The 27,331-nt window shown below is 37.1% G+C and overlaps 1 protein-coding gene across 3 annotated transcripts in view; it reads left to right on the top strand.

The window, feature by feature from the left end:
- The window catches only part of UNC5D (unc-5 netrin receptor D), a 467,881-nt gene that overhangs the window by 350,190 nt on the left and 90,360 nt on the right, over window positions 1-27,331 (top strand). For all 3 annotated transcript variants that reach the window (XM_072402778.1, XM_072402777.1, XM_072402780.1), the window contains 2 exons: window positions 13,840-14,025; window positions 20,327-20,704. In XM_072402778.1, coding sequence (XP_072258879.1) covers window positions 13,840-14,025; window positions 20,327-20,704 — 564 coding nt within the window. The remainder of the gene's footprint in view (window positions 1-13,839; window positions 14,026-20,326; window positions 20,705-27,331) is intronic.

The raw sequence follows: 27,331 nt of genomic DNA, 5'->3' as shown, positions 1-27,331 counted from the left end.
AGTGATTTTACTTATGAGCAATGGGTCGTTGTATGCATAAAAGAGCTAAGCCAAGTGGCAGAACTTTGCTGAAAGGGCAACCTGGTTTCAAGGCTCGCATAATGACTTGGGACAGTAAAAAGACTGGAGGTGCACTTTTTGGTTTTAGATACATAAATTAGCAGAATTATATCTGGGACATACTTACATACACAAACTCTTACCAAGATCACTCGGTATTTGTCTGCAGGGAAGGGTAGGTAATAGGGGTTAATGCTGAAATAAACCATCAAACCCAAAAATTAGGACCAGACAATAGGTGATGTCCCTTCTGCAATAAAATAGTCTTACTGTACCTGCTTGATCACAATTTTCTTTTAAACTGACCTGTCCATGTTGCCTAGTGGGCACCAACACCTTCTTCCATTCCCTTTCCGGGAGTCAAATCTTCAGCCATCATGGTTGGGCAGGCCAGAATTATGTAACTTGTGCAGGGAGGTTCAAGGAGTTCTAAAAGCCTTAGGGGATTCTGGTATAGCCTGCACACCTTATTATCCTACAATGAGCTGCACATGCAAATTTCAGGTTACTATAAATATGTTTTATTGAACCAATATGCAGAATTCTTATTGCAAAACGGACAGTTAATGCCTCATCTGCCAGAGGAATCGTACCTGCTCACAATTTTTGTATGTGAAGCTTTATTAGTTAGTTAATAGGATTTAATGGTAAAGTAATATCCTCCCACTTGTGGTCCTTAAAAAAGCAAGATGTTCAGTCTAAGTCAAGAAAGTTATAGTAGATAAAAGATCAGGATACATGAGCAGCATATTGATTTAAGTTCACTTTTAGGTAGTTATCTTTAAGCCATATAATTTATTATTTTTATAATTTTTCTTAAATGATGTTTATAAATGTAAAATGAAACAATTTTATTACCATTTAAATAAATTACAACCCACTCTGATTATTTATTATATTGTGTTTTAGTACCATACTAACAAGATCCAAATGGCAGCAAGATGTGCATCTCTAAACAGATACAAGTGGATTCCATAAATGAGTTAATTTTAATCAATTATGTTTTCTAATGTTCTAAACAGAATCTTTCATTTTATGCTCACGCACATTTTAAATTATCTTCAGGTGCATACAGCAAGTATAATCACATTTAATAGAGACTTTCACTTTCCGTTAATATACATTAACTAAGTGTTTCGTAACATTTTCACTGATCGACTAAAACAACACCAGGAATGCTTCCCGAGAGATGGGGAAAGGGGAATTTAGTGTTTTCAGCAAAATATGTTCAATGTTTATATATGTACTTATGTTAAGTAATCTTGGACAAACAGTCTTGCATATGCTGGGGTGTTTATCTTTCGTCTATGAAGTGTATTAAGGCTGAGGGTTCCGATTTTGGGCTGTAATATATTATGGGATGGACTTTAGTCAGGAAAAGGGGATTATGATTATAATTTACAGAAATGAGTGGAAATGTTCACATAAATGCAGCTTTAATACAGATTTACCAAGTTTTCTGGTACTGTTTTTTGCTTTGCTCTACCTAATAATATTTAAAGTGTTCTTAATATAAAGTCCTTTAGAAGATATTTCCTGAAGATTGCGTTCAGGTTGGGTTTTGTACTAGAGAATCTCGAAGTCACAAAAGTTGGGATGTTCTGTTTTTCAAATGGAGATTTAAGGGGGACTTCTAAAGGGGCTCCTGTGTCCAGTGAGCTGCATATTGAACAGCTGATTTTTAAACATAAAGGTACATTGCTACAAATTAGGAAGCACATTTAATATGAATAGGCTGTAGCAAATCTCAATACCTAAAAATTTAGATTGCGCTATATTTTATACCTTTAATCACATAAAACAGAAATTCACAGTAATAGATTATCCTAAATCATTTTTATTAGTAGCTACAACAGTACCCCTTTCATTATCATCGGTGTTAGTGGATGAAAAATAGCCCCTGCATTTGAGTGAATGATTGAAATATAACCTCCAGAATGTGCCAGCCATGACAATATTAGCCCCAAGCAGGTATTAGCCCTGGCAACATTAAGCCCAAGCATTGATGCCAGTGACCACTACAGTATATTAACCCTGACAGTATTTTTTTAATACCTACTGCAATCGATTGCTTAAAACCCGCTTTCTATGTTGATCCTATGTCAGTGGCAGTGTATTTAAACTCGCCATCCCCACAGAGCTGATTATTATTATTATTATTATTATTATTATTAATAATAATAAACAGGATTTATATAGCGCCAACATATTACGCAGCGCTGTACATTAAATAGGGGTAACTCTCATACACATATTGTTAGCCAGAGAGTGTTAATTATTAACCCCCTTGCATTGCTTGTCAGTAGAAGGACTATAGTCCCCCCCCCATTCTCCACACACACACAACATTATGCTCAATGCTAATTATCCCTTGCTTTGACGGAATGTGATTATCTACTACTAACCATAGCATCACCTGGTTTAATGAGAACCTTCACTGGCAAGCTGACTTTGAAAGCAGAACTAAATTCATGAAACTCACCTGGCCCATTCCCTTACAGGGAAGATGATTTTTATGCATCCTAAAAGGACATTTAAATATCTCATAAGTTGGTGTAAAAAGAAGCAGGGAGTTTGACAAAGGTGACAAATGTAATTAAAATAATCAGAAATACTTTACTGGTACAAAAACACTGTTTAAAAAAAGATTTTTACACTTTTATTCCAACAACTTCATTGAAAAAGTACATGTGGTACATACATATTATTTCAAAAGAAAACTCATATCAAGGGGCAAACAACATGATATTTTAGTCAGATAATAATTTTGTCTCAACACGCTTCTCAGAAGAACCGCTTCTTCAGGGGTAGGGAGAATATCATAGACTGATTTTCTATCCCTTGGTAGAAATACAGATATACACTGAGAAGCCCAAAGAATAGGTAAAATCCTTCAATTTCAGAGGGGTTTGTAGTACAAAACCACCATTAAATATTGTCCCAGACTAAGAGTAGGGACTATTAGGACCCGTAGAGAAAATCTGTTCTAGTTTTAGACATTGGACCTGATTTATTAAAGCTCTCTAATGCTGCAGAAGACACACTTTCATCGGTGAAGCTGGGTGATCCAGCAAACCTGGAATGAATCTTATTCAGGATTCAAAAGATTTGCTAACAAATAGCTCAGGCCTTTGAAGAAATCCATTCCAAGTTTGCTGGATCACCCAGTTTCACTGATAAAAGTGTATCTTCTCCATCCTTGGAGAGCTTTAATGAATCTGGCCCATTATCTCCACATAGTGCCGCTACATTCTGCTGATTATAAAATCAACTCACATTGTTCCAAATACAAAAGGCCAGGTGGTATTTCTCGGAGGTGGTAAAATATAGCTTAAGTATCTTTAAAGGGGGCAAGTTTTCTGAATATTGTGGCATATCTGTCCATCTTGACTGGCGGAGCCTAGATGACTTAGCTCTCGTGCAGTCATATGGGAGTTTGTCCATTTCCATAACATGTGGGGAAAGCTGGGGTTGCCATGTCCCCCGAAAACCACACATACACAGCTCAGATTTTTTGACAGATACCCTGAATGATCAGGAAGGTAGGAGGGTTTAGTACAAAAGGTACATTGCCTGTCTGTTGCTGCAATATTTTAATTTAAAAGTGGAAATTTAGTTCAGCTTTGGGGTATCATCCGGGGAGGATGATGTATATGGGGCATTTTTGTGGTGGCATAAACTCCTAGCAAGTTTTAATATTATTGTAAAAAATACATTTGATGTTTATTCTAACTCTATCATGCTCTCTTGCTTCACAACAGTAGTGGGGCATCATCATACAAGCTTTATCTCTATTCTAGAATGAACAATGTTTGGCCAGTCAGTATACAACGGCTGTTACTCGGCCACCTTTAATCCCATTCCCGCTCTGCCAAGTTACAACATGAAAGCTTCCCCGTGTCTTTCAGGCAATTTGAAATACCATTTTAGGCAATTATGCATTAGCACTCCTGAATTTAATCTTTAATTGAAATATAATCCTCCAATGCTTGCCTGTTTATTGAGATTGAGTTTTAAGTGAACAGATTTGAGGCGTGAAATTCAATGAGATTATCTTTTGAGTACATACAAGTAAAGGTAAGGTATGGTATTTTTAATATCTCTAGGATTAGTAGAAATATTCAGGGTGTGCATTTTAAGGACATTGGAAAGTAATACTTATTAATTGCTTGATAATGCTTACTAATCTCTTTAGGGTGTATCATCCATGTAATAAAACATTAAAAGAAAACCTCAGTCAGCATAAATTTATCTAGTAGGGTTAGAATATTGAGTTATGACTTTGTGAAAAGTATTTTATTCAAATGAGAGCTTGGAAATATCTGTATTTAGGGAAAAGATACATTCCGAACATGTACTTGGAGGTTTTCTCCAGCTTTATTAGACAGGCAAAGTGTAAGGGGCCAAAAACACAAGACGATGTCACATATGACCTCTGTATAGGCCCAAAAAGTTTGCAGAATGAACAGCAATGCTATTCCTAAATACCCATGCAGGTATGTTACAGGTAAAAGTCATGTATGTAGCCAAATATGTAACCATATCTTTCTACAATACAAGGAAATACAATGAATATTACCAAGGCTTAAAGACCTTTAGTCTTGCACAGTTTCATGGGCTTCTTTCCAGATCTAAAGTTGCTTATTCTGATTTCTCTGCACACTGTGAGCTTCTTGGGCGGGATTTATTAAAGCTTTCCAGGACTGGAGATGATAGACTAATATAGGAGGGCCTGGGTAATTTAGCAAACCTGTAATGGGTTTCTTTAAATAATTTGCTATGATTAGTCAAGTGTTTTCAATCCTAAACCAGATCCATGCCAGGTTTGTTGGATCACCCAGGTTCACCAACAATAATTTATGTTCTCAAGTCTTGCAGAGCTAAGGCCCAACTTGTATGAGAAGCTTCAGAAAATCAAATTCTGCCTCATGTCCTGGCTGGAGGATGTCCAACTTAATGTAGCTATTACCTCTATGGCCGTATTTCCTATGGTTTGCGGCTTTCGTTCATATTTCTTTTTCTTGTAATCATGGAGGGAGCAGTAAGCCATGCACAACCCCCTGATAGCTTCTCCTACTAGCCTTGTCCTTCCTGTATTGGAAAAACCAAGTCAATTGGTCTAAGATAAAAAAAGAGAATTATTTCATAATCCTTTGACGGATGCTTTGATGTTGATGTGGGAGGAAATGAATAGAACCAAGCAAAACAAATATTAAGCAGATTAAACTTCCCCCTGGTTCCATGACAAATGATGTGCCTCTGTTGACCTCAGCTATGATCTAAATACAGATGTGATATTTATTTCATTAAATCTTGTAAGTGTTCAAAGTCCCCTTTTTTGTGTATTGTTACAGTATATATTTTTTTGAATTATTGTTTTTTTTTTGTTTGTTTTTTTAAATATATTATGTTGTGCTTTTTCATGTATTTTAGAATATCAATCTTTTAAGAACTGTCCGATATGCCTTACCTTGCTGCTGAAGAAGCAGACATTATTATCTGCGAAACACGTTGAGCCAATTTCTGGGACATATGCGAGATAATAAGACTACCAAGTAGTTGATGTGTTTTTTAATATTCACAATTGCTTTGTCTTGATATTCTTTCTTTAACTTTTTTGTATATGTAATAAATGAAAAATATCTCTTGTTTTTTAAAATTTGACGGATGTAACTTTTTATTGATGCCTTAAAAGTCCCTTAAATTTATGAAAAGTTTTCTTTTCTCTTGTAAGATAATGGAAAAATGGAATGTGGCATCTATTTATGAATCTATGATAGAGTGGAAATCACAGAAATAGAATATTTATTCATATTAAACTTCAGCTTTAAATTGATTTTTGTGCATTTGTGAAATCCTACTTATTTTTTTTTTTTTACTATTTTATCCTTAATTCTACTTTCACTCATGGTCACCAACCCACATTTTAAAACAATTTTATATTCTATTAATTATTCAGCTAGTTAATTATTGAATTGCATTCATTATTTATTGGAGCCTGAGCCCTTTTTGAATGATATATATACAGTTTTTGGCTGCTAAAGGTAGAGAATAAAGTATAGACACTTGTACTGTAGGTCACCGTTAATTTAATGATTCATAAAACTGTCGGCTAAACTGGGTGACAACCTCGATTGAATACGAGCACCATCAGACATGTAACATAAAAGGAAAGAGTTGCACGGATGAAAACTAAAAACCTTTAATGTGATCTGGAAGTTTGCAAAGGTCACTTTGCTGTCCATATTATGACAAAGAACAAATGGAAACAAATGTAGCAATGGTGCTAAAACATTTATACCCAGGAGCTTTTCTTTATATCCACATATATATTTTATTTGGATGAAGAGCTTTTCCTAACTTTACTTTCATTGTTTATCATTGGATTGGCAAGGCTGAATGGTATCAGCATATACAAGTTTAAATGTTCCTTCTTATGCTGTTGCTTTCCTGAAAATATAATGATTCTGATTTAATAAAGCTCTCTAAGACTGGAGAGGATACACTTTTATCAGTGAACCTGGGTGATCCAAAAAAACCTGGAATAGACCTGGTCCAGGATTGAAAACATTAGCTAACAAATGACTTTAAGAAATACATTCCAGGTTTGCTGGAATTTGCTGCATCAGTACATATATTTTTAATATTCCTGATATAAGCAAACAAAATGTACTCTAATATCTCCCCACAAACCTCTGCATTGCAAAACTAACACAGAGATGTCTCCATAATTAACCCTTGAAAACTGTATTACCGATACACTGGGTCCTTGGCTATGTGAAGGGTGACCACCACGATGGGACATTGCACTCTTCTGTATAATTATCTAGCTGGGCAAAGAGAACTAAACAAGGTTTATTGCTTAGCTGTAAGTGTGAATAGTAATATCACTTACTTGGCTTTGCAGCATGGCAAAGATTTCTGAAAATTGGCTGCATGGAACTGGGACTATTTTGACAGGTAATCATTTATATATTTCATTTGTGAATTTAACTCTTGGGTCAGATGTAACCCTTTAAAATGGGTAAAATCTGAAGATACTTTTATAATGGAGGCAAATAAACAAATGTCGGTAACTTACCTTATCCCCATGAAATGCAAGAAAGCTGAACTTGGTTTAACCCATTATCAGTAATGCCAGACTCAAAACACCCATTTTGGGCAAACAGACACTTAATATGTACAAATATTAAAAATGGCAGCAGGATCCTCTCTTATCAGGCACAAGCGGGTTCTGTAAATGAGTTAATTCCAATCAGCTATGTTTTCTAATGCTCTAAACAGATTTTTTAATTTTATGCTCATGCACATCTCAAATTATATGAAGGCATTTTGCAAGCATAATCACTTTTAATATACACTAATTTCAGTTAATATACTGTACATTACAATTAAAAGGTTTCTCTATTTATTTATTTATTTATTTAATGTTTAAATCCAATCCAAGCTCATTTATCTGCCTTGATTTGACTGGATTTATATTCCATTTACCTACACAGTCTGGATTTACATTATCATACAACTGCAGGGAGCGAATTCTGCGTATACAGCTGAAAATTGTAGTATTATTCCCTCATTTTCAGGTTTGACACACAAGTGATAGAAAGTGTTGGGGGACTCAATAGGATATGACTAAGAAATGATCAATATCGATAATCGACAATATTAAAAATGATTTGTGTTGGTAAATACAACTATGGTCATATTGTTATAACTACAAATGGTACCTATTAAAAATACATATGATAGACATAATATTATATTATATATGTCAAATTAGCATTTAAAGAAATTGTTTTGATCTTTCACTGCATTACAAATGTAGCTTTAATGGCGAAGTATTCTCTGGGGACTGTGCCTGAAAATGTCAAGCAGTAGGCAACAAACTAGTCCATAGCATTGCCCATGTACATTTCCGTTGGTTGGTCTTAGAAATTATGGATCTACTTGCCTTGTTCTGTACTTTACCTCTGTGTAGATGAAGATGTGGTCATCCTGGTAGGGGCAGAGCTTTGCTTCCTTGTCTTACAGCCTCCAGCAAGTAGAACAATGCGCAGAACAGTACAAACAAAACCAAATCCCACTCCAAACCTTCTGAAACTAATAGGCAAGCTAAAACTAAACATAAGGAACATGATTTCTGTACATCTGTGGGACGTTGTTCCTCTCAAGCAAACCACTCAATGAAAGATAATAATGTTTTTATTCATAAAGGGAACTAAAGTAAAGAATACAACATGAACTATTAATGATATTTCTTTTTAAAACAAAAGATAATGGACTCAATTATTGTTATTATTATTAATATTAATATTATTTATAAATGGTATTTATATAGCGCCAACGTATTATGCAGCGCTGTACATTAAAGAGGGGTTACAAATGACAGATAGATACAAACAAGATACAAACAATGACACAGGTGGAGGAGAGGATCCTGCCCAGAAGAGCTTGCAATCTAAGAGGTGAGGGATGTAGCACACAATAGGAGGGGGGTGTAGAATGGTGGGAAGTAGTGACAGAAGAAGACGGGTAGGCAAGTTTGAAAGGATGTGTAGTTCATAGGATTGCCTTTGTATGTTTTCATGTTTTTAGGAATAATAGATCTACCATGGTTTGTTCTGTGGCTATGTGTAGATGTGGCTTTCTTCATGCAGGCAGGGCTTTGCTTCCTCTTCTTCGAGTCTCCAGTAAGTAGAACAAATGATGACTGAATGAGAACCTCAGCTGTCTAAATCACTGCAAAAATGTTTTATGAGAATATTTACCCCGTTACTTTCCCCTTTTTTTTTTCTCTGCCCAATATCTAACTTTCTTACTTTTTTTTACGTGGGTGTTTTTTTTCTCAGGGGTGGTCTTGCATATTTTTTTAAAGGTTTTGCCACGCCTTTATGTATCAGTACTGCTTGGAAGAGGGTAAACCTCCAAAAGCATGTCCTGAAAATGTACCATATGTAATATCGAGAAGTAGTTTTTCACACCAGTCACATGATCACTCTCTGCAGTTCTGGTTCGTTAAGAACCATTGCCTGCACATTTGCCAGCTGGTGGGAGTGAGCGGTACTGGAACCGCTTTGCTGCCATCCCCGTTACTTTACTATGGGGCTCCCATAGGGTAACATTACATGTAACATCTCCCCAGCGGCAGTGGATCCCTGGCATGAGGAAGCAGTAACGTAACGCAACCTCATGGCCAGTGGGAACATAGATTGTGTCTGCTCCAGTTCTTCCTGTAATAAGGTATCCACTGTCCTCTGTAGTCACTGGATTGCATTACTGGCAGCTGCATTTACTGGGCAGTCCAAAAGACCATGATTAAAAGCAGCTTCTGTAGGGAGTCTTGCTCCCAACCCTTAGGCTGCATACACACACACGATAACTGTCAAAAAATCAGTAATGTGTGCAGTGGTCCACTGACGATGTTTAACCCCCCCCCCTGACGTTCTAATTCTGTCCGTATTTTCATGCAAAAAGCATTACTTTGTTTGCATAGAAATTTATTTTACATTGTAGGCCTATAATTCTTAGGCATAAGTCACCAAAATATGTCCAATATTTAATAATTTTAATATTAAACTTTAAATAAAAAAATCTGTGAACGAAAGGGTGAATAAAAATACTAAAACCTGTAATAAACCTGTACAGTAGCATGTAAATTATATATATATATATTATATAAATATTTCTTTGTATTGGATTCAATACAGTTATTTTGTATTGAATCCTGCCCGCACCAACACTTGCACCGACGTCACTGGGAAACCCCGGAGAACGTTTCTGAAGTTGCCGGCTGAAGATCGGAGGAAGAAGATATGTCCTGAGGACCTGCAAGGACCAGCAGGACGCCGGGGGACGCCAGCGGAACAAGGAATACCCCTTTTTGCAAGTGAAAACTGCCCGAGTCACACTCGGGAATACCACTAGGGGGGTTAATGATGTGCCATAGTGGATCACTAAAAGACAAACTGGGGATGACTGTTATAATTACCTATGGGAGCGGATGAAGCTGGGTGCCTCCTGCTCATCCTCCCCCTTTCCCCTATCCATAGAACTGAAGAGTGCTGTGTGTACAGTTCTTGTTTGTTGTAGTATTGCTGGAAACCATAAAAAAAATAATTCCCAGCCAAATAAATTTAATGTATGTGCAACCCTTGGGCATATCAGTCCAATGGTGAAGCTTGATGTTTGAGAAGGCGGCAGAGCTCTGTTGCCCATCTCTGCTTGATGATCTCACCACCCATAGTGTATGGTTAGGAAGTTGTACTGTTAGGACGATATTATGATCTTGAACAGCCTTTCTCGACCTTTATAACACAGAGGAACCTTTGAAATTACTTTTGGGTCCTAAGGAACCTGTTCTATAATTTCTATATCCACAGCTCACAGTATATTAGTGTGGTGGTCATTAGGAAGAAAACCTTGTACATTGCTGCCTATTGAGAAGAATGTCGTCCTTACAGAGAGACAAAAAGATCATTGGGGTCAGATAGACTGACCTAAGAGGTACACATTTCTTGATGCTGAAGGTCTTCTAGAAACCTCTACAGGATCCGTAGGGTTCCACAAAACCCTGATATAGATGTTTTGAAAGAAGCTGCTATGTGTTTATTGAAAATACCAAAAAAATGGTGAATAGGAGGTCATTTTTTAGGCAGAATTATCAATAACTGGCAAGGAGGACATATTTTCATATTCTAGCGGAGGCTTTACAATTACTTTTGGTGTTATATAACGATTTAATTAAGTTACTAAAACACAAGGAACGATGCCCGTCAGACAGAGAAAAATCTGGCGCTTTCAACAAAATGTGTTTAATATTTGCCTATGTACTTATGTTAAGTAATCTGAGGCAAACAGTCTCTCATATGTTGGTGTGTTTGTTTTTCATTGCTGAAATGTATTATAGCTGAAGGATTTTTTTCTTCTCTGGAGTGGGTTGTTTTATGCCAATCTTTGGATGTTTACATGTATTGCAATGAAAATCTACTTATAGCAAAATATTAATGTATCGTGCTAATGCATCAAAAGTGTTTCACAGAACAACATGTATATATTCGGGTTATGAATTCAGGCAAATGTGTGAAAATGTTGCTTTTTTATCAGCTTTGAGATACGTTGGGGAGTTTTTAGCACCGGATCTGTATGACTGCCAATGGTTTTTCTCCCTGTCTGACCCTGGTTTTGTTGAGTATTTTTTTTTTTTTTTGTTGTCATGAATTTTACATCTGGTAAAATGACTAATCACAAGCATTTTTTCACTTCCAAAGTCACACCTCAGAAAGAAATGTCTGAAATATCCAAGAACGCTTCTGTGCTAAGTTTCTGGAATTATTCTTGTGACACTTTGATATAAAGCGAGAAGAGAAAATGACAGCTGTTCAGTCAATTTAAAACAAGAAAGTGAGATGCACAACGGGAGGGTTAATTTACGAAGTTTAGAACACAGAGTTTTGCAGCAATCAACACAACTAGTCAACAAACATTTACACTTAAAGGTTGTAAAAAATTAACCCTCCTCACATCAATCTCCAACCCCCTTTATATGAATTCTGGCAAAAAGAAAAAGCTTAAAACCATGGTCACACTCCAGTGGATCCTTCCCATTGGCTGGCCAGTGATGGCATCTTCTCAGAATCAGAAAGAGTGTTTTCAGGTGATTATTCACCTTTAGGTGATAACTTAGCTGTGCTAGGTCTGAGGTTTGAATCTCGGCCAGGACACTATCTGCAAAAAGTTTGCGTGTTCTCCCTGTGTTTGGGTGCGTTTTCTCCGGACACTGCAGTTTTCTCCCACATTCCAAAAACATTCAGTTAGTTTGATTAACTTACCCTTAAAAATTGGCTTTGGACTGTGGTAATGACATCTGAATATGGTAGGGACATTAGATAGTCAGCCCCTATTGAGGGACAGCCAGTGACATGACTAAGGACTGTATAAAATGCTGTGTAATATGTCGGTGTCATATAAATACTAGTTAATAATAATGAGAGGATTGTTAGGGACTGGCCAGCATGGGTGCATGTACATCACGGGATTAGGAGAGGTCGATTTACGCGAGTATATTTCCATATGTAATATTTGGAGATTGGCTTTTAATTATTTATAAAGCCTGAACTTATATTTTTATAGTTTTCAATAAATGAGGGAACTGTTGGTGTCTTTGCTTCTAGCTCTGTCCTATTTGTGAGATTTCCCTTCGCTTCCCTTAACGTAAGAGATAATCTTTGCAGAATGAGGGGAAATCCCCTCCTGGATGTCTCGATGACAATGATCACTAGAACAGAAGTTTGATCTCTGTAATAGAGAAGCAAACAGCAATACACACCTGTTAGGGGAGTGTAACACTGTTTTAGCTGTGCCAGTAAATTTACTTGGTGCACCCTCCTATATAACCAGATTTGGTATAGCAGACATATTCTTCATAGTGAAGACCAATTTCTGCAAAACTGCATTTACAAAAGAATATAAATTCAAGACACCAAAAATCACCATGAAATTAACCTGAAAATCTAGCTTGTAAAGCATTTCATATTCTAATGTATCTGTAGAGTTTATGATCCTCAGTTATTTGTAATATAAATATCTTATGTTTAACAGTTTAAATTTCTTCTCTTGCTGTGTCTTATAGTAGGTTAGCATTGTATGACACAACAGGCAGTCATCATGGTAACTGTTTAAATGTAATCTTCATATACTCACATTCAACCAGTATTCATTTATTCTTTTAATATGACAACTTTGTGAAAGAAAATCAGCCTAAATTAATCTTCAAAGACTTGAGATGGAACATTGATCCTTAAGACCCAAAGGTTATTTCAAGAGGTCCCCAATGTTTTAAAGGTTGAGAAAGGCTGATTTAGATCAACGGTTGCCAACCTTATTGGTCCCGCAGACCTCTAAATATACCAGCTCTTGATCGCCCATGTGCAGGGAGCCGGTTGTTAATCAATCCCCCTTAGTGATGTGATATTGCCATAACCCCACCTACTCTGCCATCACAGATCTGGGTGGTTTGTAGGGGGGGGGGGGGGAAGGCTAGAGCCATGGACCACCAAAATCCTTCCACAGACCACCGGTTGGCGACCACTGCTCTGGATCATTATATCGTCATAACAGTACAACGTCCAAACCATACTTTATGGCCGGTATCAATGGCCTTTCTTCCAATCTCGATTTGTATAAGGAAGGCAGAGAGGATGAACATAGGAAAACTGATTAATCTCTAACCACCTAAGGGCATTTCCTAATACTGAAAGTTCCAGCTGAACCATAAAAGCACAGGCTAAGGTTGGGGGTGAAAGGTAGATACATCAAGCATATCTATATCTTACTTTTGCTGGATCTAAGTTGTGTGTTCTGCAGTTTATACACAAGGAGAAAAAGAGAATTGGCACACATTGTCCCCTAAGCCAGTGCTTATGTTCACAGGGTTTATCAAAATGTTATTACAAAATGGATTGTTTCCTTTTAACCTGCAATATCTAAAAAATAACTCTCCTGGCTCCTGTGCAAGCCAACAATACAAACTCCTTCAAATTTAAATTATGTTTTTTTGCACAGCAGAGGAATACATATATATATATATATATATATATATATATATATATATATATATATTGTGTTACCGCTACATGTCTCCTCTGACACAAGCAGAATTGTGTATTACAGAACATGTGTTTCTTTATGACATTTGACCACATAGTCCCTTATCGTTGTTGATTTCATGGTATACACCAAAGTCATTTATTTTGTTTTTCCTTCTTTTTAATTTCTGTACAGGCGCAGAGAGTGCCAGTGACATTGCTCTGTACTCCGGCCTGGGAGCAGCCATCATTGCTGTGGCCGTGTTGGTGGTGGGAATTACGTTGTATCGAAGGAGCCAGAGCGAGTATGGCGTGGATGTTATTGATTCGTCTGCCTTGACAGGAGGCTTTCAGACTTTCAATTTCAAAACTGTCCGACAAGGTTAGTCTACTGTGACCTTGGTCTCCTTTTTCCCTAATGAACCTATCCTGCAGGTTCTTCCATTCAACACATTTCAAAGAGAACATGTCAGCCTGTTTCCAGGTCTGGAAAACAAGTTTCTTTGTTCTATGTCTTACAATGTACACTGATAACCCAACCGCTAATCTGTCCTCATCTACATCTAAAACCATGCATTTTGTTTTCATTTTCATGTCAGCTTAAGATGTTCTGAGCATTCTGTCTTTGTGTTCATTCATTGGTTTGTATATGACATTTTAGAGTTTTAATTAAATTTTTATTAATAACTCCTTGCTTCTCTGTGGCTTCCTTTCCTACTTTGCATATGTGTAAACATTATCTTCTGGCTTTTATGGTTCCATTGGTTTTTAAGACACAGACAGATCAGACACAGTTGCTATATAGAGTTTGCCACCAAATGGGGCTTTCAAACTGTTACCATGGTATTTTTTTACAAGGAGAGAATGAACATGTGTGCTATAAAACTGGGTTATATCTAATAGAAAATCTGTTTAGTCTACTGGGTACTGCAAGAATAATACTTAATACACAGTATAAATTTTGCTATGAAAATATTATATTATTGGGTGAAAGCAATAACATTACTATATTGCCAAAAGTATTAGAACACCCCGATACAATATTAATTTCACTTTTTTTTTCTAGTAAGGGGTATTGCTACAGCATACACAGACATCTTAGACAATTTAGCTCTTTCAACCCGATGGCAAGAGTTTGGGGAAGACTGTCAACAAAAACAAGCCCAAATAGGAATGGTTTGAATGGTTTCTTGTGCTTTAACAGAGCCTTGACTTTTGGGGTGGAGAGTAGATGCCAACTGCAAAACAGACCATTCTGAATAATAAATATGTATATGATCAGAAAAATTGTCCACTTAGTGTGTGTGAGTGTATGTAATGCTTTGGTTAGGTCAGTGACCCGTGCTAACAGTAGGCATAGGAACAGTGAAGAGACCAGGCTAAGAAATTGGGTCCAGCTCTCCATTGCACATGTGACACTAGTAAAAGAATGCTTATACTGAAAGCCAAAGCTGTAAACTGCAATATTTTAACTATATCCTTCTAAAACCCCACATGAGCTTGGTAAAATATTCTCTATAAACCTAATGTCTCATAAAGTCATAAGTAGAAAAGACACAGTTACTTGTAAGATTGAAAATTTCAATAAATATCCAAAATCCATTGAGGAGCGTGTAATCCAATGAGGAGTTTTAGTAGAACACCGGAGGTGAACATTTAGTGCTTTGCAGATCCTGAGCAACTATTAGGATCAGAAGTTTGATTTTACACTGATTTCACGTGTATTCTTGTCCTGGATCACTTACTTAAAGTATTGAAACCTAAGACATTCAGGACATAGCATATTACCTTTAAGAATCTAAAAAGTGAATAGTTCTTTACTTTTATAACTAGATTCTAGGTGTGACTTTGCGGCTAAACCTGAATTCAACCCAGGATTTTGTAAATAGGTGGAAGTCCCGTCTACTTTTTCTTGTCATTCCACCTGTTTTCTGGTGAACAATGTAAGAGAATTATGCATAGGATGCAAAACACCACTTAAAGATATGGAACAGTTCTCGCTCATTAGGGAAGAGTCTTGTTACACAGTGTTCTTTAGCAATGGGAAAGAATAAATAAAATATCATGCTTCAGGAAGCCTAGAGGCAAAGAATAAAAATTAAAATCCAGACAGTATTTTTTTCTTTTTTTTATTCATGGTTGGTTACTAAAGCATCCTCTGGAGAAGAGTCAGGTGACAGTTTAACCCAATAAATCTGGGCAAGCCATTCAGCGGATGGGTTTATGAACCTAGGACGTACCTATAAATGCCATACGCTTGGCTTCCTGAAGTTTGTGGTGGACAAAGCACTCTGTGTGATCTGTTCAGCAAAGAACAAAGTGTAGTCACTTTTGACAAAAAGAATCAATCTTTAAACTCTTTTACTTTTAGTTTCCCAAACTGTGATAGGTTGTTGGGGGTTACTGTAATTTGAAAGAAACTGTTGTAAAAGCAAAAAACATTGGAATGCACCAATTTGTTTTCTGTTGGTCACCCAAAAAAAGGGAAAGTTTATGTAAAGCATAAAAATAACAAAATCATTTTATTCTTACAAACTACTGGAATGGGCTTTTTGTTCAAATGTTCACATCCAAGTGGGCTAATTAATATCATCATGCCTACATGATACTCACAATTTACCATCACTAGCATATTTAAAGTGAAACTAAAGCTAAAACAAAAAAAATGCTGCCAGGCAGGTCTTTAATTGCAGCCAATGTCCTTCTACAATAAATGCTAACCTACAATATTAAATAACCCTACTTTTCTGAATGCAGCATCTTGATTGGATGAGATAACAAAACTTGGAGCTCATTCAGATCTAACAGCCTGGGGAGGGGGATGCTGTGATACATCCCCTACAGTGTATATGCAGCTCAGATTTATTTCATGTGGGGGGGGGGGGACTCATGCAAACTGGAAAACCTACAAATTCCAAGCAGATAATGTCCCGGGTTATGTATAACCCTAGCACCCTTGTTCTTACAGGCAAGTGTGCTAGCTAAGCCACTGAGCCACAATGCAACCACATAAATGTCAAATCTAGATCAAGGTCCAAAAATCCCTAACATCTTTGGTGCATGTCCTTTCTGTGTTTCGTCTAACCATCATTCAGATTCCTCTCAAAGTTATCATCAGTTAAATATATGAAAATCACATAATTAAAAAAAAAAGCAGTTCATCCTTATCTCCCATCCACTCACTATGGCCTGGTTGGTACCCGACACTTACAATATCTTACCTCTGCCATAATCAGGTGTGTAGCCATAAAAAAATAAAGAATGGGTACGGTACTATCCATAGCGAGCACGTATGCGCATCATTGGTATGTAATTGCCTCACTACCGAAAAAAAGTGAGTGTGTAAATGAATAGATGTGTAGCTTTTCGGTGTCATTGTCTGTATTCATCTGTATGGTGTTCCCACCCCACTACACCCCGTGCTATAATCTTAGCTGCCAAACATTATTATTATTAATATTATAATACAGGATTTATATAGCGTCAACATATTACGTAGCGTTGTACAATAAATAGGGGTTGCAAATGAGAGACAAACACAGACAGTGACACCGAAGAGCTAAACATCTATTAATTTTCACTTCAATCAATTGTAAATAATGAGGAGACTTCACAGTATTAAAAGGCTAAACTATAACTCTTGAAATGATAAGCTTCATAAGGTACAAAATACTTTACTCCGGGGCTTCTCTCTTCTGAACTTTTGCAGTCAATTTAATTGTCAGCTGATTTAAATAGGAAAAGTAAAGAGAAAGCCAGGAGTAAATATAATATATTTTATTTAAACTCAGAATTTGCTAGTAACCAGTTATCAATAAGTACATATAAATAAAACATGGGAGTTTTAATGAAAATGTATCATTTTTATCATATAATCCATATAGCTTCCAGCACCCAATATGAAATAGTCAATATTACTCAGATTTCAAAGCACTGTCGCCATCACTTGTTCATAAAAAATCAGTTATTATTAATGTCACCGTGACAAGATACAAAGAATAATCTCTTCAATGGTAATCTCTTCAAAGGTTCCGCAGATACTAGATAATATTACGTTTTGTCAAGAGATATGTAATAATTCCTCCTATGGTGATAATAGTGAAGGCTAGATTTGTTTTTTTCATATGGTTAATGGATGGTGGATTTCTGAATAAAAACAAAGAGTGTGGCACTTCACCTAAAGCTCCCTGCTCCATAATTATCCAAATCCTGCACCAATCATGGTATGGCAATGGATGAGTTCATATTAAAGTAGCCCTATCAAACTCATTGTGTCCTTATAAAAGTTAACAGATTTTACACTCAGTATACATTTTTAATGTTCACACTGTTCCCTACACACAGAACTGCTTCAGAGATGTAAAACATTACCTGTTCTATTTCATCTCATAGGAAGCTCTTCATGGACTTCCGTTGGTCTATGTTCCGAGGCTATAGATGCTCCAAAAAGGATTTTTTAAAGTTCTATGGGAAGCTGCGGGAAATACACTTGAAAGCACAAAGAAGCACATCTTGATTGTATAAACTATGAGTCCCATCAATTCACCGTGTAATGAAGATGAACATAGACAGACATGTTTAAAGCCCACTTGCAAGGCAACCATGGTTGCCCCATTAGATACAGTGGAGAATTAGGAGTAGACTTGAAGGAGCAATTAGTGTATTCTTCGAATGATAACCAAGTGAAAATAAGGGGATAAAAACCTAAACCTGATCCAGCCACCTAATCCAAGGACTGATAAACTGCCATATACATTTTTGGGGGTTTTATATACATGCATAATTAATCCAATTACATGGAAGTGTAACCTTTTTTGCCATAGACAAAAAGAATCAGAATAGTCAGAATTTACTGCAATAACTTCTTTTTTGTTCATTCCTAATTAGGCTAATATGCTAGATCTCTAATAGTGATGATAATACTAATGATACAAATTAGAGTAATAATGAGATGCTAAAGCAAGCAAAGGGTTTATTTATAAGGAAAAATGCTAATATGCACAAAAACAAATCTAAATAATATACAAATAAAATACATAAAAGAGCAAAGATAATTTGTTGTGCACTTTCTATGTTTTTTTATCCTGGCTGGTCTCAGAAAGACTGAGGGTTTGGCTACTGCTCCATACTTTTATACTACACCATCCGCTTCTATATCACTGAACCCCCTTACTATAGTGCAGGCATGGGCAAACAACAGCCCACAGGGCCATATATTGTCTTTTGGACTTTTTATTGACCCAACCGGAAGGTTACTTGGAAAATTGTCCACTGGCAAAAAAAGTGTGACCAATACCCCTGTTCCCACTGAAATGGAATACATTTTGAATTAAGCTTTTTTTTCACTTTTAGACAAGGGATTTTTAGTTTTATATCAATTCATACAAACATTCTCCATTCAGCTGATACTTGCCTGGCTCTTCTGTCAAATTTTAAAATCATTGTGGCCCCTGAGCCGAAAAGTTTGCTCACCCCTGCACTTCAAACCTCTTTCAGAAGTCTTCTATCTTATCAATTTTACGTTCACTATTGCTGAGCTTGCTGACATTCATCTTGGTTGGCCAAGTTGTCCTGACATTGACCAGCCTTTCCTTTGATCCCTCAGTATTGAGCAGGGGTCTTAAGGGCGGAGGTCTTTGATGCAGACTTTCCTATGGAACTTATGAAACAGATAAAGCCTTGCAGGGTGTTATTTGTAAGGTTTTATCCAGGAGATGGAATCTTCCATTTATGACCCTCTTAAACATTCTGTTCTTGCTCTCTTCAGTTTAAGGGGCTTCAAAAGTGACAACAGATTTTCCATTAATAAAACCTGTCTCCCATATCAGACATCTACACAGATATGTCAATTTATTGCCTCGTAACTGTGCTGATGTATGAAAATGTTTCACGCTCCAATGGTTACGTTACTGGTGTAAATAGTCTGGTGCCAAACTGAAATGTCCTAGCAGGAAATTATATGATCCAGTTGCAAAAAAAGTAGATAAAACTGTTAAATTGTTAAACTAAAAAATAAAAAATCCAACTTTTCTATTTTCTTGGAGCAAAGCTTTGATGTGCTATATTTTTCACCCACCTTCTCCCAGTTTCATAACTCATTTTGAAAAAGGAACGTGGCTGATAAATACAGCCCTGGGTATCATTTATTGCTTGGGTAATTTTATAACCAACTGCCAAAAGGTGCACGGTTTAAAGAATTGCATGTTTCGGATATCAATGAAAACTAATTTTATTTACTTTGAATTGTCATTAAATTTCGAACTATTCTTATACCAAGTTATAGTACTCACTCTGTGTGCAGCAAGTTACATTAACTAAACCTTTCCCGACAATGAAGGAAGCTGGCTCCATCCATGCATAATATCACACTTATGAAATGTGTATGAAATATAGATAGAAACACCATTATGGAGAAGACAGGGTTCAGTATGTAAGTGCATAGTAAAATGATATTAAATTGGAGATACATGACTGCACATTCTGTATTTCCCGTAATGCTTTGATGGATTCAGGACTTTGGGTTTTTATAGAAATTCCACTGTCTGTGGATTTGCAAAATGAAATAGATTTTATCCTATCCAGTAAAACGGCTGGGAATTAAGTTTATGGTCACATGTTCAATTAATTTCAGGCCTGGGTTGTAGTGCAGTTACCAAATGACAGTTGATCCCTTTGTCTTGCAGGTAACTCTCTTTTATTGAACTCTTCACTCCAGCCTGATTTAACAGTCAGCAGAACATACAGTGGTCCGATTTGTTTCCAGGACCCAATGGACAAAGAGCTAATGACTGAGTCTTCAATCTTTAACCCCCTAACAGACATCAAGGTCAAAGTGCAAAGTTCCTTTATGGTGTCTCTGGGGGTGACAGAGAGACCAGAGTTCCACAGCAAGACCCTCTCGGGAACATTTCCACATGGGAACAACCGGTGCTTTGCAACATTGCATAACAGGAACAAAACTCCCTACATTCAGAACCTTTCATCTGTTTCATCCAAGCCAGAGATGAGAGTCTGTGGAATTTTTGGCCATCAAGGAGGGCGGCTGGTGATGCCAAATACAGGTATGTTTCTTTATTTATTGTGCTCTGATGTTTGGGGTTTTACAATTTACTGACCAACACTGTAGACTAGATACAAGAATCTGAAATGTCCTTGGTTTCTTTGTGATGTCTAACTGATTTAAAACTGGTATTACCAAGGGACAAATCAACAGTGGTCATCTCCATACTACGTCAGGACACTTTCAGATATTGAGGAATATTATTGGGCCACCCTGCTGTTTTGTACTTGCTGGGCATTATACCAACTTGGAATAGGAAGCCTAAGTGCCATGTTTCTAGGTGTGCTTTGACATCATTAATGTGTTTTGTTAAAAAGTGTGAATCTTAGGATGTTTTTCCAAAAAATTATTTGTATGCCAGGCAAGAAGAGTTTTTTTTTATAAAGTTACAATATGATTGTCTCCAAAATAGCTTATGGAGATTTGTGACCATTCTTATGGTGCATCATATATGTATATGATACTTATTATTATTATTATTACTATGCATTATATACTGAGATCTATAGAATCCTGCATTGGATAAGTATAGGAAATACTAAAGATTATGGAATAATAAACACCTGTAGCTGCCGATCAACCACTTTGGGAGTTTCCAGAGACATTGGTTCCACTTCGGATCAGTATGATGTCCACCTTCGTACCATAGTCACAACTACCTGTTTTAAACCTTTTTATTTAAAGCAATAGAAATATGTGCTTGTTGTGGTAGTCTAAGCAAGGTCCTTGTTAACATCAATTCAATTATAGTCCAAAAAATAAAAGAAAATATAAAGGAAAGGAAAATATAAAGGAAAAATATTAAAAGGAAATAGGAAAGAAAAAAAGAAGCAACAGTATTTTTGGCTTATTAATTAATTACAGTGTTGCTTTACATCACAATGTAAGACATCAAATATTTTGTCAAAAACCCATTAGCCGTATCATGGGATGACAATAGCATCTCTATATTACGTACTGTGTTATCCAAAATGGACCGTCCTAAATCTGTCATGCACGGAGAGACAGGGCCACTAGGGGGCGCTACAGCCTGGACATAGGTGGTGCGGGCCCTGAGAAGAGCCAAGGTGCAGAGTCTAAGCAGTAACCAGGTCTTCTCCAGAGCCTCTGATGGTGAGGATGTTGCGCCGCTGGGGACTGCCAGGTTGCAGTCCCTGGGCACATCAAGGTGGGCAAAACACCGCAACAAATCACAAAGCAGAAGGATAGTTGAGCAAAGCCAGGGTTGAGGCAGGCAGCAACAAAGAGAGGTCAGGTAACATGCCAGGGGTCAATAGCCAGAGATCCAGGAGACAAACACCAGTGACACAGGGGCCACTGCGGGCACAGGAAACACAGGAGACACTGAAAGCAGCAGAAGGCACAGGTGGCATGGGGTTATCTACAGACAGGGAGGAACACTGGAACAGCACAGGGAAGTTGGCTGGGAACCAACAGACTTGACAACGAGGGGTTAACTCAGGAGCTGGACAGGGGAAACACTGAATTAAGCACCATGTAAAAAGGAACTAGCTCAACAGAACTAGGGGCTCGGCACAATGGAGATACGTTGCATGAACGCTGAGTGCTGTCTGTGAGCTAGCTAAATAGCCAGGCCTGGTCAGGAGGCTATTTGCTGATTGGCCAGCGAATTGGACAGAATTAATAAAGCTTGGAAACAGAGGCATGCCCAGCATCAGAACTGCCTGCCTGCGCAGGAGAGAGATGCCTGCGCTATAGTGAGGAAGAGGTAAGTATGACAAAATCCCAAAAAGCCCTGTTCCTTCTCTTTCCTTTAAAATTTATTTTTCAGAAATAATTTTAGAGGGTGGCAACTTAAATATCCTGAATAAACTAAAGGAAGGTTCCTAAATATCTCTGCACAGATATGGTCCCAGTAATGCATCCAGAGTGTAACGGTCAGACATTTTCCATAAAATGGCGTTACCATGAGTAGCCAGTTCAGCGTTGTACGCATAAACATGATTGCTTCCTATTCAGTAATGGACACTTTGACAAAATAGCATCTTGAAGACAAATTAAAAAAAGGTTTCACTGGTACCAATACCATGAAGTGACTTGAACTAGACCTGAGATCATTGAAGGCAGTTCATAGCTGCATGTCAGCCTGGTATTTTTTGGGATATTAACATTAATCTCTTGATCTCGAACAGTTTTCGATTTATTTATATGGTAAATAAGGAATTTATCAAGACATTAAATGTATAATATTGAAGAATTGAAAATCCCATTCTGCTCATAGGAATGGATGTTTAAAAATGCCAAACCATACATCAGATGATCTCTCAAAACAAAGATGTAAAGAGAAAGATTGGTCTATTAATGTTGTGTTCATGTGTGGCTAGGATACAACAGAGTTTTCCCAATGGCTCCCCAATGATTCGTGTATGAATATGTGTATGATTGGGTGATGTATATATAGTGCAGGCATTGGTCCTTTTACATCTGCATGTGGTATGGAGGGCATCTGGTGCTCGGAAGTATTTTAAGATCGCATGACCATATTTTACAATGAATTCTGGTATAAGTAACAACCCAATCTGATAACCATTGAACATGAGCACTAGGATTTTGCCTGTTGACATGAGGTGTAAAATCAATTTTTACCATTGTGCCATCTGCTGCAAATGTCTACATGCAAACCTCCAACAACTTCAAAATGACTCTACGAGGTCGGATATTGCAGGTTCTACACTAGAGGCGCAGTCTTCCTTTCGTCCAGCTTTCAGTAAATCCCACATATGGACCAGGCCTGGCCATACATAGGATTGGCAGAGTAGTTTAACATCATGCCACCCCTGCAGCCTTGGAAACTTTGTCCAGCCAGTGTTTCTTTCTAAATATTTCCAGTGGAGATGAGGGTGAGGGATCTTAGTATTTAGTATATATCTGACCCTTTAAACCAAATATGAGGTGCAAATTATTTTCCTTTACCTGTCTTTGGCATCGCATAGAACCATAGAAGGCTGATTTTTAGCTAAGCACTGTGGTTCATTTAGGCTGCTCTGCACACATGCCATATCTTTCAGGAGCAATACCCTGCCCCTCTCATCAAATATCCCAAACATTATTATTTAGCAGTGGACTGGGTCAATGTACTGGCTCAATGCAAAGAGTAAAAGTCAGCGGTTGGATGGTGGGGTTGCCAAGCCTTTGAACCAAGAAGCCGGGTCAACATGTGCATACTCAGTCACTTGTGGATTAGAGAATTACAAAAAGCAGGAACATAATGCAAAGTTACCATGAGATACCTATATTTGTCCATGACAGTAGTTTAGTTATTTTGTTGACTCTTTAGCTTTGCTTTAAATATTTTGCAAGTTTCTATATCTGATCAATAGAACATTATTGAAATGTAAACTGGTAGTCCATAGGTGCCTACAATGCTTTTTTTGCAGAGCTACATCGCATATAGTTATGTCAGAAAGAGAAGCTGAATATTTTCAGTGAGAGATGAAGACTGGAATTATTTGTTAGAATTCTGGCCTTGACATCAGGCAGGTTAACTACTGTTAAGGAAAATAACATACAGCGATAGTGAGACAAATGCATACAGATGCAGTAAGTAAACAAGCGCCCTCCATTACGGCGTCCTTTCATAAGAAAGCATTTTGTATCTCCAAGCAGAAGTCACCCGAAGTTAATGCTAACAACCCGCCGTACTGTGTCATACGGCATTATGCCATTGTGACATTATTTAAACTGAAGCAAGTAATCCACTGCGAGGTTTGAGACTTGACAATACAGGTGTGAACAGCGACACATGTTACATAAATAAGTTAAGATTCGTTAGGTGCAGCATCTTGTTTATCACCCGCAGTATTGAATAATTTACAGGTTATCTTGGAAGCTTTGCTGCTGAAAATAAAGAGTTCCTCATACATGCACGCACTTGTTCATTTTAACACAAATGTATGCGGTATGTGCACAGTCATAGATGCGTATCATGATGGAAGCCAAGTTTAAGCAGTATTATGAGCACAAACAATACGTTAATGCTTTAGAAATACTGGAGTGTAACTAGAATTAATGTATCCTTTGTAATTAAAATTTAGGCTTCGTAAAACAAAAACCTAAAAACCGATAAATGCTTTGTTTTCCTTGAAATACACACTATGCTGGTATTGTGAAACTAAAGCATATCTATCATTATACTCATATTCAAAGTGAAGCAGCTTAAACTCTTAGCGACAACGGGGCTGAAAAATAAGGTTGTTAGCTATGCAAAAATATGTGTTTTCCTGCAAACTTAGTGAATGTGTTGAATAAAGAATATCCAATTGTGTGCAAGTAAATGTAAAAAAAAAACAAAAAACATAATTTTCCTTGCATGTGGTTGGATGACTGAAGTCTAATTAGCTAATTTCCTAAACTAAGTGAATTATCCCTTGCAGAATGTTATTCCACTTTGTTAAGTGAACAGCCAAAACTCCTTTAATATCGCAACTCCGATGTTTCATGCACACTTTTTATAAAAAGTCATAACATACTGTAAAACCTAAGGCTTAAAGTTCCAGGTTTCTCAAACTAAATCTGGATAAAACAGAAGTCATCATCTCCCCCCCTCCCCACATTCCAAATCTCCCCCTGACATATTCCTAACTGTTAATACCACTGTTATCTATTCCTCCCCTCAGGCACATTATCTTGGCATCACCTTTGACTTTGCCCTCTCATTTACCCCCCATATTCAGAACATCTCCAGGTCCTGTCACTTTCACCTACACAACATCTCTAAAATCCACCCCTACCTGTCCCCAGAGACCACCAAACACCTTGTACACGCTCTTATCCCTCGTCTGGACTACTGTAACCTCCTCCTCTCTGGTATTCCACTAACCCGACTCTCTCCTCTACAATCTATTATGAATGCTGCAGCCAGACTCATCCATCCTTCCCTCCGCTCCTCTTCTGCTGTCTCTCTTTGTAGTTTTCTTCATTGGCTTTTATTTCACCTTAGAATCAAATTCAAGTTCTTGTTGTTTGCCTTTACCCACTTACCTTTCTGACCTGATAGAAAAATACTCCCCCAGCCCCTCTCTTCGCTCCTCCAATGACCTACTAATGACTTCCTCTCTCATAACCTCCTCACACTCAGGGCTCCAAGACTTTTCTCGAGCTGCCCCAACTCTATGGAATGGTCTTTCTTCTCCTATTCGGCTTGCTCCTACTTTCTGCTTATTTAAAAAAGCTCTTAAAATCCATCCTTTCAAACTCACCTACCGGTCTTCTTCTGTCTCTTAAAAGCCTCACTACTTACCCACCTCTTCTGTGCAGGGTCCTCTCTTCCTCATGTGTCATTGTTTGTATCTGTCTATCATTTGCAACCCCTACTTATTGTACAGTGCAGCATAATATGTTGGCACTAAATAAATACTGTTTAATATTATTATAATAATTATTATTATTATTTTTATTATTAATCATAATAATAATAATAATAGTTAAAAATAATAATAATATTAACAATAACAATAATAATAATAATTAAAAATAATAATAATAATGTACACTTCTGATCAGATGCATCTGTCATGCATTTATTTTTAAGGGTGTGCAAGTTTAGTATATTGGAAGTATATCACTTACAGGTATTTATATCATCTCAAATAACTCTCTATACCATGGACACAATATTCCCTATACTAATCCTCTTCTTTACTCCTGAAAGTATTATCCATTGTCAACATTACCTGAGCTAAAGCTGAACCCCCCATATAATTACCAGGTTATATGCATTTTAACACCTGGTGGGGTCCATCAGTAGTGCTCTAAATTATCCACTTTGTAACTAAGATTCACCTTAGAATCTTCTATCATTGTTTGGGTTGGGCTGTCCAAGACCATTACTGAAATGAATTGCATACAGATTGATTATAGTAAATGAATCCTGAGATTCTGGGCTTTTCCGTGCTTCAGTTTTGACTCATGACCCACTGTTCTAACCCTGTACTAACCCACTGTTCAATGCCGTAGAGGTTAGTACTAGCACTATACTACTATTGCAGCTACAGTGTACCCTGTGTATAGATGCCGATCAGTAAAAATTACTGTGTTTGTGCACTGATCTCTTCCTAAATTCTTCATGGCAGGATTGCAAGTTCAAAAGTGTATTGATTTACCTCCCAGACTTGTCATCTAACCAGTGGTTCCAGCAACAACACCGATGTTATAGACATTGAAGGCACTAAGCAATAGACTTAATATGATTGTTGTTAAACCTTTCCAGTATGGTTGGATTAGGAAGTGATTATTCATCAGTAAAATGTCCTTGAACCATGAAGACACACTAAAATCAGAGTCCATCATGTGCAGATTCAACCATCTAGGTACTTGTATGGTTTAATTGCCCATGGACTTTTTCCCATCATCTTTGTTCACTGGTATTTTAAGACTGTCAGGTTATACTTTTCTGTATGTTTAAGCAGAGAAAGAGAAGAAAGAAGGAAGGGAAAGTGAAGAATGAGCTTACTAAAGAAGTGTAAAGAAATAGAAACAATATAAACAAAATTGTGCTTGGGTCTGATTGGGTTTGGGTATGATTTGTATAAAGCTATTGTCACTTGGATGAGTCTATGTGCAGTTTTTACTGTTTTCTTGGCTTTTCTTGAAAACCAGTATAGGAGCA

The sequence above is a fragment of the Pyxicephalus adspersus genome, chromosome 2 (genome assembly GCF_032062135.1).
Source record: "Pyxicephalus adspersus chromosome 2, UCB_Pads_2.0, whole genome shotgun sequence".
Classification (NCBI taxonomy): Eukaryota; Metazoa; Chordata; class Amphibia; order Anura; family Pyxicephalidae; genus Pyxicephalus; species Pyxicephalus adspersus.
The sequence above is the reverse complement of the archived record's forward strand: the minus strand, read 5'-3'. Positions and strand labels throughout refer to the sequence as shown.